Source organism: Trachemys scripta, chromosome 3 (assembly GCF_013100865.1).
Source record: "Trachemys scripta elegans isolate TJP31775 chromosome 3, CAS_Tse_1.0, whole genome shotgun sequence".
Classification (NCBI taxonomy): Eukaryota; Metazoa; Chordata; order Testudines; family Emydidae; genus Trachemys; species Trachemys scripta.
Genome location: NC_048300.1, coordinates 46,341,526 through 46,360,100, shown reverse-complemented (window position 1 = coordinate 46,360,100; position 18,575 = coordinate 46,341,526). Strand labels below are relative to the sequence as shown.

The window sequence follows — 18,575 nt, the reverse complement described above, 5'->3', positions numbered from 1 at the left end:
ATCGGCTTTATTACTATGCCTCCCATAAGGTGCGGAAGCTATGTCGACGCGAGAAGCTCGCCTGCCCACATAGCACCGTCTACTCCGGCACGTAGGTTGGTATAACTCACATTGCTCTGGGTGTGATGTAAGTTATACTGAAGTAAGTTCTAGTGTAGATAGGATCGCAAATGTTATTTGCGCCCTAGCTAGGCGTGATCTACACTAGACAATTAAGTCGGCCTAACTATATCACTCAGAGATTTGGAAAATTCACACCCCTAAGCAACGTAGTTAAGCCAACTTAATTTTCTAGTTTAGACAGCACTAAATCGATGGAAGAATTCTTCCTAGCTACCGCCTCTCAGGGTAGTGGAGAACTGCTCCTGTCAGCATAGGTAGTGTCTACACTGAAGCACTACACCTCATGTGGACTTTGCCAAAAAACAAAACCAAAAATGTTGCACTCCCCATCCCCCATCATGCTCAAAAACCATATAAAAAACCAAGGTTCCTGCAACTCCACAAGGGATATTTCTCACATGAAAAGAAATCACTACACTTGCAGATTTAGAGCGCTGGGAGTTAAACCAGCTTTCGGAGATCGCAGCAGGGAAAACGCTGCCGAGAGTCTACACCCTCAGCTGGAAGCGCTCTGGCATGGCCACTAGGGTGACCAGCCGCAAGTGTGAAAAATCGGGACTGGGTGGGGGGGAATAGGAACCTATATAAGAAAAAGCCCCAAATATTGGGGCTGTCCCTATAAAATCGGGACATCTGGTCACCCTAGTGGCCACATTAGCAGCTCTTGCAAGGCCACAAAGAGCAGTGCATTGTGGTAGCTATCCTAGTGTGCAAGTGTCTGCAACATGAATTTCAAATGCGGGGGGTGGGGCGGAGTGCGACAGGGAGTGTGTTGTGTGTACGTGAGGGGAAGAGAGAGTGGGTTTTTGGGGCACTGAGAGTGTATCAGCATGCTGTCTTGTAAATTCAGACCCCCCCCCCCTCCCCACTCCGCATCTCTCCCACACACTCACAGCAAGCAAGATTCCACACTAATGGCTTGTTTTGTCCCGGAGCAGATAAGCATGCTGGCCCTCAGAAATGGAGCTTTGAAAGGGGATATCCGCATTCCAAAACAATGACAAGAGTGGCCACTTGACTTAAGGGGATTATGGGACGTTTCTGGAGGCCAAGCAAAGCGCAGTAATGCAACACTTTGTTCACACTGAGGCTGGGGTGTTTCAGCCAAGGTGCAACAAGCCTTAGGCTTCTCCTGGAGGTGAATTACCAGGAGCACTCCAGCTGCAGAGTCCAGGCGCTCTAAGTGCCTTGCCAGTGTGGATGGGCCAGGAGTTAGGGCGCCCGGGGCTGCTTTAATGTGCTCTAACGCGCAAGAGTAGCCAAGCCCTAAGCTCCCACATGTGGCTTTCCGTGAGCCTTAGGTACATACAGGCTATGACAACAGAGAGTCCTGTGGCACCTTATAGATTAACAGATGTATTGGAGCCTTGGGTACATACAGGCTATGACAGGCCTTCTCCACCACAGGCTAAGCCTATTCACACCCCTTGGGGGGCCACGTAGGGAAGATAAATGACTATTATTCCACAAGGAGATGCACAACAACCCCCCCCCCCCCCCCACACACACACACAGTAGATCAGTTACTGCCTACCTCCCCTTGCATCCTACTGTTGTTTTTTTCCTGCTGCTCTCCTAGGCAGCAGGGAGCTGAAAACGAAGATATCTTTAGGGGCAGCAGCAGGGATTGGGCACAGGGCAGAGCGAGGAGGAAAACGGGAACATGGCAGACTGGAGCGGAGCACGGGAAGGTTGAGGAGCAAAAACAGAAGAGGGTCAGGGGGTGGGGAGGGACAAAGAGAGGTTATGAAAAACCTATGGGGGGTGGAGAGGAGCCTGGAGGATGGAAGTGGGAACATTAGCAGCCTGCAGCAGCGAGGAACGAAAGAGGGGAAGAGATGTGGACACCGAAAGGTGGTTTGGGGGAGAAAACACCGGCGGGTTTGCAGATGCTCACGCAGAGCCCCTGGGCTGCAGCTGTCCGCACCGCACAGAGCTCCTGGCCAGGCTGCGGGGTGCCCGCGCTCTCACAAGGCCGCAGCGAAACCGCAGTTAGTTTTACGACATCCCCAAGCTCAGGCCTCTACCAGGTGCTCCCAGCCCCGCCCAGGGTCAGGAGCCATCAGCCCTTTACCGCTCTCCTCTGCCGAGTCGGCGGCGGCGTCTGCAGCACCGACCCCACGTGGGCCCTCCATGGCGGCCGCCATCTTGACCGCAGCGTGTCCTGCTAATCCAGCCCGGGCGGCGCCGCTGGCGCTGTGAACACGGGTTCCGCGGCCCTACTTCCTGAAGCTGCCTTCGCGGGGAGAAGCCGGGCCTCAGGCGCGCAGGGTGAGAGCCGCCGCCGCCTTCCCCTGGGGGACCGTAAACAGGGGGACACCCGCTTCCCGCACGGCGGCGCTGGGTCCTTGCGCGGGTGGGGCGCGGACGCGGTGTCGGCGTTTCAAAGGGGGCGGGACTCGGGCAGGAGTGGGGCGGGGCAGGAACACGGGCGGGGGCAGCAGCAGCGGGGAGACTTTATGGGACTAATCCAGGTTCGCATGGAGCTAGAGTTTGATTCCTCAATAAACTTCTTTTGAAATACATTCCAGGCGGCAACTTTCCTTTTCCTCCTAAAAACCTGCAGACCTTGCTCGCAGGCCACTCTGCCATAAGCTGTGTGACACTGGTAATCATATTATTTCTGTCCGGACTGTGTTCTTTGTATTAAAAGTAGCATCTAATTTTCATGGCCGCCTTGAAACAAGAAACATTCTAGTAAACGAGAGAGGGCTAGATTACATGATCTGGTTGATATTGAGCAACGTGAATGTTGGCAAGACTAATACATTTTATTTGATTTGAACAAATTATACTTGGACTCCCAGGCTCAAAGCCTACAGTAGTGAGAGGGCTACTGTCATGCATCAAGGAGATATATCCCACCTTGCATAAAACCTTTCCATTAAGAATCCTCGCCTTTCCATGGGAGTTGCAACTTCTCACACAGAATTCATCAAGGTTGACGAGATTTGCCAAGATGTTTCGAAGGAACAGGCAAGAGAGAAAAAAAAAGTGGGGAGTTACTTGTCATTGCAGAAGTCTTTTTTATGGTACTGAGAACGACTCTTCAAGCCCATGCAATTGCACCCATTGCGGCAGCTACACTGTGGCTCCCCAGGCGTCTTTTCCCACATTTATGACATTTAAGATCTGTGACCCCTTAGGTTCAGTATATTTGTGTCTTGAGGGTGTTTATACTGAAGTTGACCAGCTACAACAATCTGGTGGCTAAAACAGCCAGGAGTTTTTCTGCCACTCAGGCAAAAATGACCAATGAAATCTTGCAAAAGGACCACTTCGGTATCCAAAGGTCCGGACGCCATGATCCTTTGGCTTTGTCGTAATCATGATATTAGGATCATGCATTGTTTTAAAACTTATGTAGTCCTGCAGATCTGAACCTCTCAGTATAGGCTCTTTTCCTAGTCAGTATCTCCTGCGCAGGAAGTGTATGCTTCCACTTAGTACTCTGATCCCCATAGACCTTGTGAATTTCTTCAGGAATCAATTCTGAGCTACAAAAACAGACACATTTAAGTGTTGTGTTCAATGGCTCACAAAAAAAAAATCAATACTTTAGACTCCTGAGAAATACTAAGCAAACACCATGATAGTGATCAGCTTAGAATTGCTGCTCTTGTTCCCATACTAGACAACATTTTTTTATTCTTTGTTTTGGAGTACCTCCATCCAAAGGTAGGTGTTCCTGCCCTATCCAGTTCTCATCTAGCTGTGGGAAAAGATTCAGACCTTGCAGGTTCAGACAATTTGGTCCAGGCTGAAATAATCTGGCCCATTCCTGAAATACATGGCAGCTGGGGATCCATGTTTAAATGTCACTGTCATGAAAACCTTAGGTTTCCCTGTACACTGCAAGGAATTCGACAATCAACATTTACTGTGCCAGAGTATTTGACTTTACCATGGTATTTGCTGTTTGCCTTTTACTAGAAAGGTTAAAGCCAAAAATATTATGGCCATTGGTGATATAATATTGCTTTCTTAATTCAACCAATTTATCTTCCCTTCCCTGTTTTTATACAAGTCTCATGTCAATTTGATCCGGGAAGCTGAACTGTGCTCCATTCCTGATTAACCAGCAGGGGTTGATGCTAAGAACACCAAACTCACCATCTTTCTGATGAAATCAAAATGCCACCTTACCTAGCATTTCCATCTAGAAACACAGGGCCCAGTCATTCTCCCACTATTTCCAGTGTGGAGGGGAGGAAGGAGAAGGGTTCACCCCCCTCTCAGTAGGGGGAGCCATGGCTGAAGAAAGAACTCAACAGGGCCAGTGGGATGTACACTGGCTTCCTGAGACAACAAGGGAAAGTTTTTTTCAGAAATTGCAGCCTGAGGATGTAATAACTATGACATGAAACCCTCTGCATTAGAAAAACCCTCTTGAGGAGTATTCCAAAGGCAGCAGCTAAAGGAAGCTTAAGCAAAGCTATCATAGTCAAAGGGCTCTGTGTGGGTTTTCCCTGGCCTCCTTCTGGTTCTGGGGGTTCTGCAAGTTATCTGTATGGAACAATGGTGTAAGGACTATATTTTAATTCCAGCTAGAAAAGCTTTAAGAGTGGGAGGGGTTCTGTGGCCCTGCACAGGGCCGGCTTTAGCAAGTGCGGGGCCCGAGTCATGGGGCTTGTCTCACCGGGCGGCTCTCATACGCTCACATAAATCTGTTAGTCTCTAAGGTGCCAGAAGTACTCCTGTTCTTTTTGCAGATACAGACTAACATGGCTGCTACTCTGAAACCTATGTTTTTAATCTGATTTCTATATGTGTATGCTGTGACCATATCAGAAACCCACTGCATCAGGATCCTATGACACAGTAGTAAAAAGACTTAATCCCTGAGTACATTACAATCTCCACTGATGCTACCACTGCTGAAGCTGCCTGGTAGTGAATTGTGGATCCCAGTTTTCCTAATGTAGACAGAGCCACTGAGACAAGGAGCGTGTCTTAATCTAAGCAATATAGGTGCATCTACACTGCAAAAATTGAAAACCATTATTCACCACCTATGCAACCCCTACCAGTGCTAGCTATGGTGGAAGTTATATTGGTAAAAATGCCTGCCCCCTGTCTACACGATGGCCTCCTCTGTTGCAATGACTAGTGTAGCTGCACCGAGGGAGAATCCTGGGTCCCAATTTTTCCATTGTAGATGCACCCTAGAAGGCTTAAACACCGTTTCATGCATTCTTTCAAGCCCCAGTAACAAGACAGAAGTTAGCTGAGATACTTCAAAGCATATTCATAGTTCTAGTTATTCAAACCATACAGAATGTAAAGGGTGATTCAGGTTTCTGGGCCAGATTCTCAGCTGATGTATATTGGTGCAGCTCCACTAACATCACTAAAGCTATGGCAATTTACACTGACTGAGGAGCTGGCCCTCCAATCTGATTTGCAGTTTGGCATCAGACTATTTTTGTGTCATAACCCCTCTGCATTTTATACCTTCCAGATATCTACTAAAATAGTAGGGTCTTTTTTTAATTAATATTATATTTCCTAATTGCAAAACAAGCCAATTTAGCCAGGAAACCGTTTGTTTTATACAGCAGATTATTGGGAAATGTGACTTCAGGGTCAGTGTACTTACATTTTCAAGAGGCTGCTATGCCACAAATGCAATAAATATAATACTAACATGCCATAGTGCGCTGCATGCTAATTTCCATATTCACTATGCAAAAACGTCATGAGCCAAAGTCCTCTTTGGTGTAAATCCATAATAGTCTGTGGAGTTACACTAGAGATGAATTTAGCCCCGTGTTAGGCTCACTTCAGTTTAAAAGATATCCATTTCATGGGAAAGAATGAGAAATTGAAATTATTATTCTGTTTGCTGTTCACTCAGAGAATCAGCTATAAAAGGATGAATAATACATTTATTGCCTCCTCTTCAAAATATAAAGATGTACCATTTTAGTCATGATGTGTCCATGTGCTATTTTGAATAGGTTTTTTTTTTTCCTACTTACATCAGAAATATCCTGTAAAAAGAAAATAGGCCTCAGTCTTATAGAAAGGTAAATCAGAAAAGGAATAGATACGTGGCTATTGGACAGTTCTTTAGCCCCACTCCAGTTCCTTTCTCCCACTCCAGCAGTGCAAAGGAACTAGAAAGCTGGCCTAAACAGCCAGTGGAGGATTCCCTTTATAAAGGGGTAGCATAGAACCAGTGTAGCCAAGTCTTTCCCTCTTGTTCCTGCCTGCTCCCCCACATCGCAGAGGTCAGGGAGGAAGCAGGGCCAGAACACACTGCACTCTGGCTATCCTGGGCAGGCAGAATAGCCCCTTGGGGAGCTGTGTTACTGACACAAACTCAAGCAGTCCTGAGGCTATTCCAACTTGGGCTGGGGACTGAAACAGGATTGAGGAGGTGGTATGAAGAGTGGCAGAAAACCATATATGCTCCCCCCACACACACACTCTTTCAGTGCAGCAAGCACAGCTCTGGTGCACTTGAGGATCTGGCCCTAAATATTTAAATTGTATACGTGTCATGATAGCCATGGAATAAATGGCTTTTATTTCTGTGTCCATTAAATAAACTGCAGAACTAAGGAATAAACTGCATGTATTCAGCAACTTTGACCTTCTCACCTGCACTTTCACCATCCTCCCGGGTTATTATGACATTCCAAATATCTTAAAGGCTTTCAAACAGCTTCCCTTTTTAATAAAAGGAACCTGTCACAAAAAATTCTTCCCAAATGAGAAATATCCTCCTCACATCCCCAAATTACACTGGTCTCAGATTTAGGATGGATAAATTTTAGTCCTGGACCAGTAACAGTTTTAATATACAATATCTGGCAGACTAGAAATGGGGCCTTTGTTTGGCACAAGGACTGGGATCCCTTCCTTTTAATAGTAATAGGCATTTGCTTTTTGTTCTGGTGGTTCATGATTGAGCTGACATAAAACACTATTCCTACATCATTTTTAGAGGATCGCATTAGTTTATTAGTACTTTTAGTCACTCCAAGGCCATCATATCAATTCATAGAGTTAAGTCCAGAGGGGACTGTTATGATCATGTACTCTAGGCTGACCTCCTGCATAACGCAGCCCAGAGAATACAGGAACTATGGCGACTTGGCTTTGCAAGAGGAGGGACATAAAGAGTACCAATTAAAACATGTTGAATTAAAAAAGGTTCTCGAGTAACTTTCTCCTAAAATGTGCCCTAAACAAAACACATGAAGGCTTGTTATTATTAATAATTGTTACTATTATAGTGGTAGCCAGAGGTTCCTATATGTATTGGAGTCCCATATGTGCTATGCAAACACTTGTCAAGACATGGTCTCTGCTTACAAAGCTTACAAGCTATGGTCCTAATACTACAGCTTGAACATGGGGTGAACCCCTTCCACAGTGTGGCTCATCATTGACTTAAATGGGACTCAGTGTGGGTTATGGATCCACCAGAGCAGATTTTCAGCAGGGCCTAGTTTCAGATAAGATGCAACATGTGGGTGTTACTGATCTCAGACTGGAAGATTGATTTTAAGATGGTAAAGTTCAAATATCATAGAATCATAGAAGTATAGGACTGGAAGGGACCTCAATAGGTCATCTAGTCCAGTCCCCTGCACTTAAGGCAGGACAAAACAACTAGACCATCCTGTCAGGTGTTTGTCTAACCTGTTCTTAAAAATCCATCATGCTGTTGGTTGCCTTAGAAATAGCAGTAGATAGGTCTACCAATGTTACATTTTGAACAATGTTAATAGTTGAAGTTTTTAACTAATTATTACACTATGTATTTTATAAATGAGACGTTTTAGTTTCTGCTAATTTTCTACTTCCATTATTTTATGCTTTGCTCTGCATAGATGATGTTCTATCATTCCTTTCCCCCCTCCCACCCCCTCCAATCATGTGGGTTGCACTGGAGATAGAAAATTCAGTTTGGGCACCTCAATATCAGAAAAAAAATTGATAAAGTGGAGGGAGTTCAGAAGAGAGCAACAGACGTGATTATGGGGCTGGAGAGATTGATTTATGAGGAAAGATTAAAAGAGCTAAATATGTACTACTTGGTTAAGTGCCAAGCAAGTGCAAACATTACTAGGCTTATAGCTTCTACTGCGAACGATCCTGCTGATGAATTCAATGGGACTACTTCTGATAGTAAGTGCTACACCCAGAATGGTTTGCATGACACCTACGATAATTCTCTATACATATTGGAAAGAGGTAAATACCAATAATGAAGCATTAGGTCCTGATCCTACAAAAAAGATCAACTTGTCTATGCCCTTAGACCTGTGTGGAATTCTGTGGGACTCCGTTCAGGCATAGAAGCTTTTTTATAAAATGAAAGCTCAGAGAGTGAGGTGATGACATCACTTCAGGAGCTGGGGCCCAAGCCTATATCTTAATCCAATCCCATGCAGGACTGTTTTGCAGTGTGCTATGGACTCTGTTATGTCACTTAACCATAGAGCAGGGGTTCTCAAATTGTACTGCACCATGACCCCCTTCTGACAACAAAAATTACTACATGACCCCAGCAGGAGGACCGAAGCCTGAGCCCTGCTGCCCCTGAGCCCCATCATCCTGGGCGGGGAGAGGGCAAAGCCAAAGCCCAAGGGCTTCAGCCCCAAGCGGGGTAGGGGCGGAGGCTGTAACCTGAGCACCGCCACCCAGGGCTGAAGCCCTCAAGCTTCAACTTCAGCCCCGGGCCCCCAGCAAGTCTAATGCCAGCCCTGGTGACCCCATTAAAATGGGGTCACAACCCACTTTGGGGTCCTGACCCACACTTTGAGAACCACTGCCATAGAGTTTACCACCTGCTATTGTGTTGCAGGAAGGAGACCTGGAAAAGAGAGGTAAGATCCAGAAGAGATGACAGAAAATAAAGTGAGGAGGCCACACAAGGCTAGAGAAGACTGGGAAAAGAAAAGAAAGTAAAGAGAAGTAGGAGAGGAGACAGAGAGAAGACAGGAGAATATGTAAAGAGGAAAAGAGGTGATTCCCTTGGGTTTTTTGCTTTTGTTTTTCTTTACTTTTTAGCATTACACGCACAGATCTGTAATCCTGCTACAGCACTGAGGGATGGACAAGATGACCTCTTAAGGTTCCTTCTAGCCCTACATTTCTATGATTGTTTTTCTAGATAATACAGAGGCTAAGATTCCTTGTGTACTCAGAGACCATATTTCTTGTAACTACCTAAATTAATCCACAATTTATGTCAGGAACAAAAATATATATATGAAAATGAAATCCACAATCCAAAACTAACTTTTCATTGTCTTTGGTGGTTTGGGGTTAGGTGTCTTATGCACACAACTTGAGAAGTGTTTGTGTGTATTATTTTCCCCTAATCATTCTAGCTAAAAAAAGGTTCTAACACAGAAGTAGCTTTTTTCACAAAAATCCGGTTGTATTAGTGTCCAGTTGGCTCAGGGGCTCCGCTTTCATGAAGGTCCTTTTCTTTGTGGAAGCAGCCACTGCTTTATCAAAGTTTCCCCTCGACAACACAACTTTAATACTGCTGGGCTTGAAAAACCCACTTCTCCTCTGCTGGGATAGGCCCCAGATTTGGATGGAGGGCATTTTACTGAGGCAATATTGTACTGCTCCCCTAAAGTAATCAACATTTTGCTAAACCAACACTTTTTGCTTTCCTTTGTGAAAATGAAACTTTTTCATGTTCTTTATTAGCTTGTCATTGTACCTGAGGAATGCAGTATTACACATAATGCTTACATAGGGACCTCAGACACAGCAGTGATTCCTTTCACAAAGGACAAGAGCTGCTTCTCTACCAGCTGGGTGTGTTCACAAAAATCCTAGTGTTTATCAAAGTAGCAGTTGCCTGGTCACAGACCCTATTAGTTCACTCTGCTCCTAAACTGGCTTAACAGTTTGATGAAGAACAGGATCTTTGACACTGGTAGTCATTTTCTTCACTAAGAGCAGGAGCTCCTGAGCTGCTGTGCAGTTTCATGAAGAACAGGATCATTGACACAGTCGCTTTTGTTCTGTTTTGATGCTTTCCTAATGTTTTGCTTTGGTGCTGTTCTCTGTGAAACTGTTCAGGAAAGCTCTTGCACTAGCTAAAGTTTCATGGTGCTCCTAGACTTTGCTGAACCAGCAGCCACGGCTTCAGAGGACCCTAGTCATCATGAGCCTTGTTCTCTGCCGGCTAGCTGTGGTGCATATGGGTTCATTTATGGCCAATAACAGTAATTGTTTTAAATTCTTTTTGTTAAATAATAAAATTATATAGCCCCAGCAAGCCCATCAAATGCTCACTATGTACATTTAAAAAAAACTTTCTTCAGTTTCAGAGGGGTAGCCGTGTTAGTCTGAATCTGTAAAAAGCCACAGAGGGTCCTGTGGCACCTTTAAGACTAACAGAAGTATTGGGAGCATAAGCTTTCGTGGGTAAGAACCTCTGAAGAAGTGAGGTTCTTACCCACGAAAGCTTATGCTCCCAATACTTCTGTTAGTCTTAAAGGTGCCACAGGACCCTCTGTTGCTTTCTTCAGTTTGTAGTTTATATTGGAGGCTCCTCCTCCCCACGCAAAACTCATGAGACTCAGAATACGAACGTTAGAATTCAAATGAATGAGCCTATTTTTTAAGCTCCCAAGAAAAATCCATGCTATACTCAGAGATTATGTACTGAAAAATTGGGACAGATCTACCCTTTTTTTTCCCTGTCAAAAAACAGGATGGACTTCCTCTTTAAGTGCAAAACAGAACACAGGTTTAATGATGGTGTTCCAATGGGGTGTAACATGGCCACAGCTATGAAGTCCTATATTTTTGTGTCTGATCCAAAGCCCATTGAAATCAGCTCCTTTATGGGCTTTGGATCAGACCCTTTAGCCTGAATTTTCGTAAGATGAGAGATATAACACAATTTATAAATAATTAAGAAGACATATATAGGGATATATTTAGGGGGGAGGGATAGCTCAGTGGTTTGAGCATTAGCCTGCTAAACCCAGGGTTGTGAGTTCAATCCTTGAGGGGGCCACTTGGGGATCTGGGGCAAAATCAGTACTTGGTCCTGCTAGTGAAGGCAGGGGGCTGGACTTGATGACCTTTCAAGGTCCCTTCCAGTTCTAGGAGATAGGATATCTCTATTTATTTATATATAGTCCCTTGTTCTATTAGAAGAATTCTTACTGATATCCATCAGAAATGAGCATGAGGACATTCCCCATAGGCTTCTATGGTATTATCATACACTTACAGTATGTAGAAGACTTGAACATTATTCAAAATAAAGAGTGGTGTTTTGGTTTGGGGGTTTGTTTGTTTGTTTCTTTTTCTCCTCACTTTCCCCTATTGCTTCTATCACTCGCCTCTCCTTCACTTTGTGAACAAATTGCCTTGAATCACACATATCCCCAGAACAATTGCCCTTTCAGTTCCAGTGAAGGCTGAATCCCTGGCCAATATGAGAAAGTTCAAAATGTTTGCCACCTTCATAAGTCATATTCACGGCCTGATTCCCATACTACAAAAGATCAATAACAGCAGATAGAAGATGAGCATGCTAAAGCTCTCCATTGGCCCTAGACTTCACCATGTTTGTTTCCATTTTCATTTCTGTGAGTTAGCTGGTCCTAAGCATTTCAGATCATTTACCAGTGAAGAGAGAAGAACCAGCAGTGAGCAAGTCAGTTAACTATATTGCACCTACATCCAATAGCCAATCTTTTATTAATAAATAACAATAAAAGCCTATATATTCCTTTACAAACATTTTAGCTACTGAAAGGGAGGTGACAGGGGTGGATGGGAGCAGAGGGGAATGGAGACAGGCTGGGAGCAGAAGTGTTTATAATCACTAGAACACACTCCGCCCCCTACCCCAAACCTGGAATGGAGGGAGGAAAGAGTCCTGAGTCTCTACATTCCTCTGAGGTCTGCAGGTATCTGTGAAACCTACTGGCAAAGTATGTGTCTCATCACTTGCTAGTGGCTGGTCCATATAGATAACAACAGCCTTCTAGTGTTACTGGTAACTTCATCAGCTCAAATGGTAGAGGTCTGTGTTGTGGATCCCAAACCTGCTGGTGACCCAAACTGGGGGTCAGTGTGGGTCCACATAATGAAAATTCTGTTTTCAGGGATTTGGGGATATCACATCCCAAAGTACTACATTAAAAGAACATTATTAAGGTTGCAAAGTCAAGCATTCAAAGGTTAGGAAATGCCAGAATTCATATTGCCTGTGCATTATGGATGAACATTATCCATAATGGATGCATTATGATTAAGTTGTTAATTACATGAACATATATTATTTTTTCCACGGAGTGGGTCTCTGTCTCTCCTGTTGAAGCTGTTCCACTTTGTATAACTACTTAGAGTCATTAGGCCAGAGCAAGAGACTGACTCTCTAGCCTGGTCATTTAGGCACCCCCACGGGAGACAAAGGGTCCAGTGCCCTCACTCCGATGACTAATAATTTATCCAAAATGGAACAGCTTCAACAGGAAAGACTGAGAGAAATTCATATCAGACTATCTCATAGCCCACTGGTTAATGCACTCATCTGAGAGGTGGGAAATCCCTATTTAAATCCCCTCTCCCCACAAGGCAGAGGATAGAACTGAACCTCGTATTCCCACATCCCTAGTGAGTGCTCCATCAACCAGGTAGAAGTTATGAGGAAGGTGGCAGCATCTTCTCCTCTGGCCATTTAGCATGGGCTGAGGCAGGTATGTAATTCTTTCTCACAAGAAGTGGTTTAGGCACCTCACTCCAAGAGCAGGGATACATGATGTAAGACAGTCCCAGCCCCAATGAGCAATGTCTAGCACCGACTAGCAGTCCAAACACCACCGGTTCTCCCATATGGGCGAATGCTCACTCTTGCAGAGGGGGATTTTGCACTCCTATGCCAAAAAGTGGTGAATAGAGCTCGGTGACATTTTTCTGAAGAATAGTTTATTTGACAACAAATGCAGTTTTGGGTCAACTAAAACTATTTGCAAATTTGTGTCATATTTGGCAAATAGTTTTGGTGAAAATAAATATTCAAAAAGTTGCAATGTTTCATTTCCACATTTTCAAATTAAATGTTTTGACCTTTCATTTCAAAACAATGTTTCATTTTGAAATTTAGCGACTTTTAAATTTAAAAAACAATAACAAAATAAAATAAACCCACAAACAAAATGAAAAACAAACAAACAGCAAAAGTTGTTTGGGGTTGAACAAAATGTTTAGTTCAACACAAAACAATTGTCTCTTTTTTTTTTTTCAGTGAGAAAAAAAAAAAATCAATTTGGGGTCAAACAAACAAATGCTTTTCCTGATTTTTCAGTTCAACACCCGAACCAAAAACCCATATCATCATATCAGCCAATTCCTTGCTCAGGTCTAGTGGTTTAATCACTTCCATGATCCTAAGTCACTTGTCAGCCGGGGTGAAAGTAAGGCGGTACAGGCTGGTACGGCGCACCGGTAAAATGTGGCCGCTGGTACCGGCCCCTACTGCCTTACTTTAAAGCACTGCCCCAGCAGCCTTTTAAGTACCCTGCTTAAAGTGCTGCCTAATGTTGCTGCCGCGGCAGCGCTTTAACATCACTGCCACTTTTGCCCCCCCAGGCTGCCAACATCATGACAAAAAAGCCTGACTCTGAAACTCCTGCTGCTTCTACTGATAATCCAGTTTCTGACTTGCTTTAGAAGACAGTAGGTCAGATTCTGCTCTCACTTCCACTGGCATAATTATAGTCAGTGGCTGGAATTACTTCTGATTTACACCAGTATACCTGAAACCAGCCAAACATTCTTAGGACAATTTTCAGAAAAAAGTAAAGACCTAATTTTACATCACAAAAGGTGAATTAATAGCACTGTATAGAAGTTTGCCACAGGCCAAATTCTGTTCTCATTTACCCTGATGTAAAACTAGAGTAACGACATCGAGTTTACCAATGTCAGTGGAGTATGTCAGATTTACATCAGTGTTACCAAGAAAAGGCTGTGGCTATGGCTACATTAGAGAGCTCACAGAGGCGCAGCTGCACTGTAGCACTGCTAATGCAGATGGGAGACGCTCTAAGCCGACGGGAGAGAGCTTTGCTGTCAACTTAATTACCCCACCCCCAATGAGCAGTGGTAGCTATGTCGGCAGGAGAAGCTCTCCCATCAACATGGTGCTGTCCACACCAGCTCTTAGGTAGGTATAACTTACGTCACTCGGGGGTGGGTGGGGGCTTATTCACACCCCTGAGCGACATAAGTTATATCAACCTAAGCTGTAGTGTAAGAGTCAGCTTCATGTACTTCTGGTTGCAAATAAGACCTCATGGAAAGATTTTGAGGCTTAGATAGATTTAGAAAGTCCTGTCATGCTCTCCGGAAATTGGAAAGAGACTATATGACTAATTCAGCTCAAATACCTCCTTAGCACCACGCCAGCTGAATACTTAATGCCCATATCAGAATGAAGGAAATAAGAGTCACAGGAGAGTGGTGTGGTTTGTATGCAAGGAAGATGCTGCAAGGACAATTCCTGTAAATTCTACACAGATTTGTGTCATTCCGACAATGCGCACATCTCAGGGGTTATGCAACCTTAACAAACTCCAGGAAAAAAATCATCACCAGAAAGTGATTTGATGAAGGATGCGTTATTTAGTGTTTCAGAACAGCTGCAGGGGAATTAAAGTCCCAGGTCTAACAGGATTCATATACATTTGTATTAACACGTTTATTTGTTATGGGAACCCTTGCTAGATATGCCCAATTATTATCTTAAATTATAAAATCTTCCTGAATCAACATTGTTAGCAATTACTGCCATCCTCATAAAACCTAGTAAAGCCTCACTGCAGTTGCTTTGCACAGACCATTAACATCATTATTAAATACAGATGCAGAAGGTTTAGCCAAAATGCTACCGTAGCTACAGGGCAAGAATTGGTATTGGAAGGTGAAAAAAATATCCCTTTGTGGTAATAGATAAGAGGTTGCTGGTAACTTTATATTTTGCTTTAAGTTGGGAATAACCATTAAAATAACTTCAATGTTTTTAAAAAATAACATTCTGTTCTACTATGAGATATGACAGCCCTGATTTATAACTGAACCTGAACTTTGCTTCCAGAGACAAAAGCGAATTATACTAGCAATTGCACTTATATTTACAACCCACTTTAGGCCAGATTCTGACATTCTTACTTTGAGTAGCACCTGACTGCATGAGTGGTCTCTTTGGGCTCAGTGTCAGACTGGTTCATAGTCGGGCTTCTGAAGCCTGAAACATCAAGGTAGAGTAAGTGCTTATTAACTTTAAGCACGAGTAGCTCTATTGAGGCCTATGGGACTACTTGTGTGAATAAAGTTAAGCACAGGCTCAAATATCTTGCTGAACTGGGGCCTGAATAGGTGAATAATTAGTTATGCCTGGAATTTTGCACCTGCATTTAATTACTGATACCTACCATATTGTAAGGTGTTTTGTAGAAAAAAGTATATCTAAAGTTTTTCTTCCGATGACTAAAGCATAATGGGAACTGGTTACTATTGGTCTCCTACTATCTGTCTTCCAAATTGTGTCACTTTTTTTAGGAAGATGGAGTTTGCTAGCAGTAACGTCAGAAGTGCCACTTACAATTCACCATATGAAGTTTAATTCTGTGCTTAGCAATACTGGAGCAACGTCCTTTATTTCTGAAAATCAAATTATATTATTGCTGCCTCTTTCATCATCATAATAATAGCGAATGTGTGTAAATAGAATGGAATCTAGCTCACTCTCCCTTAGCTGAATGGGATCTGTGGGACTAATAGTGGTAAAAACTTGTTTAAGCATGAGGACATGACTCAGGAGCCACATTCTATCATTGGACATATGTGAATGGAAAATGACATTTATCCATCATAGGATCACTTAAGGTAGGTATGATCCATCATCCAGCCTATCTCCCTGCAAAGGTGCCTTCATTTTATTATGCTAATAAATCTACGCAGCAGCATGCAGTGCACTAGATATTTGAATTGTATCTCACATTAATACTTACCTGTACAGCAAACAGAAATAAAGGTGTATCAGTGGTGATTAAGTCTTCTTTGCCCTGCACTCATGAAACATGCATCCTCAACGGAAGCCATATGGCTATTTTTCATACGGTTTGAGGGGACACTTTTTTTAAGTCAAAGACCAACAGCAATGGGCAAAATCCTGGCTCCATTGAAGTCAATAACAAATCTCCCACTGACTTCAATAGAGTCATGATTTCACCCAACGCTTTTATTGCTTACCCAAGAACTATCATTAGTAAGAGTCTTCATTTCCATTTCCTTGCTTAAAAACTTTGAGCACTAAAGGTATGCATTTATCATCATGATGGAATGATTAATGGACAAACCAATTCTGATAAAATTACCAGTTCAAACCTTCATCTAAATGCAAACCTGCATCACAAATCTTTAACCAAACCTGCATCACAAATCTTCAAGTAAGTTCTTCCCCTCTCCCTCCTCAGCTCCCTACAGAAGTAATCATCACCCACATGAACTTTCAGAGTACTTCACTGAGAAAGCAAGGTGCAGTTTAAAAGGCATTGAGTTACTGACTGGAACCATGGCTTAGTCATACCTATGTGGCCATCACCATTATTTTCTACAACCCATTTTTCATTTGACTGACCATTTCATCAAGAATTGTACCACCCAAAGAGGAGTACTGGACAGACTGCAACTGTGATTGGAAACTGATCATCTTAATTTCCCGTAACTCTCTAGAGTGTGGTTTGTGTCAGAAAGGTGGCTATGTAAAACCTCCGATGATGCCTACGGTCTCCCCTTTTGCAATGCATCATGGAAGATTTAGTTCAGCAGGGGAACCTGGTCCAAGAGGAGAATGGGACATGAGACACCTGTACTACAATTCCCTAGAGGCACCAAGGCAGCATTTCCAAATAATTTTTTTTCCAATTTTTGCCCCCCTCCCATCCCCAAAATCTATCATTTTTTGGTGTTTGGATTTTCAACTAAAAGTCAAAATTTTCTGTGGATAGCAGACACTTTTCACAAGAAAATGTATTTAGTTGAACCCCAATTTTCCATCAAAAACAGTTTCTATGGTCATTTCAACCAGCCCTAAAAATTTCTGCAAAATAGAGTTTTTCAGGATATATCATTCTCTGTACAGTAAAAACTCACAGAGAGGCCAGGAAACCATAGAGGCTCAATTCCTGGAGCTCTATCCATTTATCTAGGTTCTTATTTGAGTCCCTGGCTATACTATCAGTGTGCCTACAAGGTATTTAAAAACAAACACCAACAGCAGTATCTCTCTTCACCCCAGCCTGTAGAAAACTAGTTACTAGTTTATATTTTTGTTTGTTTGCCTGTTTGTGTTTTAAGTGACTGGATGGTTTGACTAGAGTGGGAAGAATTTACTGAGTGAAAGCTAAATCAAAGAAATTAGGCTATGTCTACACTTAAATTGCTACAGTGGCACAGTAGACACTTATTACAGTGGTGGGAGGGATTCTCCTGTCTCTGTAGTAAATCCATCTCTCCGAGAGGCGGTAGCTAGTGTTGGGATTTTGTGGTTCCCAATATGCTGGGCAGAATCAAGGGACTTCGATTCGATGCGATTCAATTCAATTCAATGCGATTCAACAAGGCTTTATTCAATGTGCACAAAGGGAGAGCCCCTGGTACAAAAATCAGGGAGAGTCCCTCCAGCAAGGAGCCCCGCCCCTTGCTATGTTATAGCACATGGCACTTACATAACAAATTACATAACACAAACCCTAACCAATCAAATTTAACCTTTCCATATATGAATTTGTTCATCACATGCTCATAGTTCTCCACTCCACATGTTGAGCTCACCCCCCTCCCCTTGGCCTTCTCTAGAATGTTCCTAGGGTGGTGAGCCACAGCATGCTTCCCTATGCATAAGCACCCTGCAAACCACATTTTATCCCAAATGAACACAAGCATTCCCTTCACTAGCTTAACAGAAGAATTCTTCCATCGACCTAGTGCTGTCTATACAGGGACTTAGGTCACTCGGGGCATGGATTTTTCACACCAATGAGCAACATAGCTGGGTCACTTAATTTTCTCGTGTAGACCAGCCCTTAGTTTTGCATTCTGAAGGTGGTTCGTTCCATGGTTCCTCTTAATTTTCTTGCAGGAGTGAGGCTACGTCTACATTACAGATTGTATGCCGGCATAGCTATCTCAGCATACGCCAACAGAAGGAGTTCTATTGCCAGTGTAGGAATAGCCACCTTCCCCAATGCACTCTCTTGTCAGCATAGCTACATCTACACTGGTGGTTTGGTCAGCATAGCTGTGTTGGTGGTGGGTGTGTGGGTGTGCTTTTTCACACCCCTGACCAACATAGCTATCCAGGTGTAAGTTTTAAGAGTAGACCAGGTACAGCTCCATACTCAAGATCAGGCTTCTAAGAATGTCCTGTCTTGTGCTCTCATGAG

At 43.4% G+C, this 18,575-nt stretch overlaps 1 protein-coding gene across 1 annotated transcript in view; it reads right to left on the bottom strand.

The window, feature by feature from the left end:
- RRP15 (ribosomal RNA processing 15 homolog) overlaps nt 1-2,462 on the bottom strand; it is a 37,591-nt gene extending 35,129 nt beyond the window's left edge. The window contains exon 1 of the mRNA XM_034764603.1: nt 2,198-2,462. Coding sequence (XP_034620494.1) covers nt 2,198-2,270 — 73 coding nt within the window. The 5' untranslated portion in view covers nt 2,271-2,462. The remainder of the gene's footprint in view (nt 1-2,197) is intronic.
- Nucleotides 2,463-18,575: the final 16,113 nt, after the last annotated feature.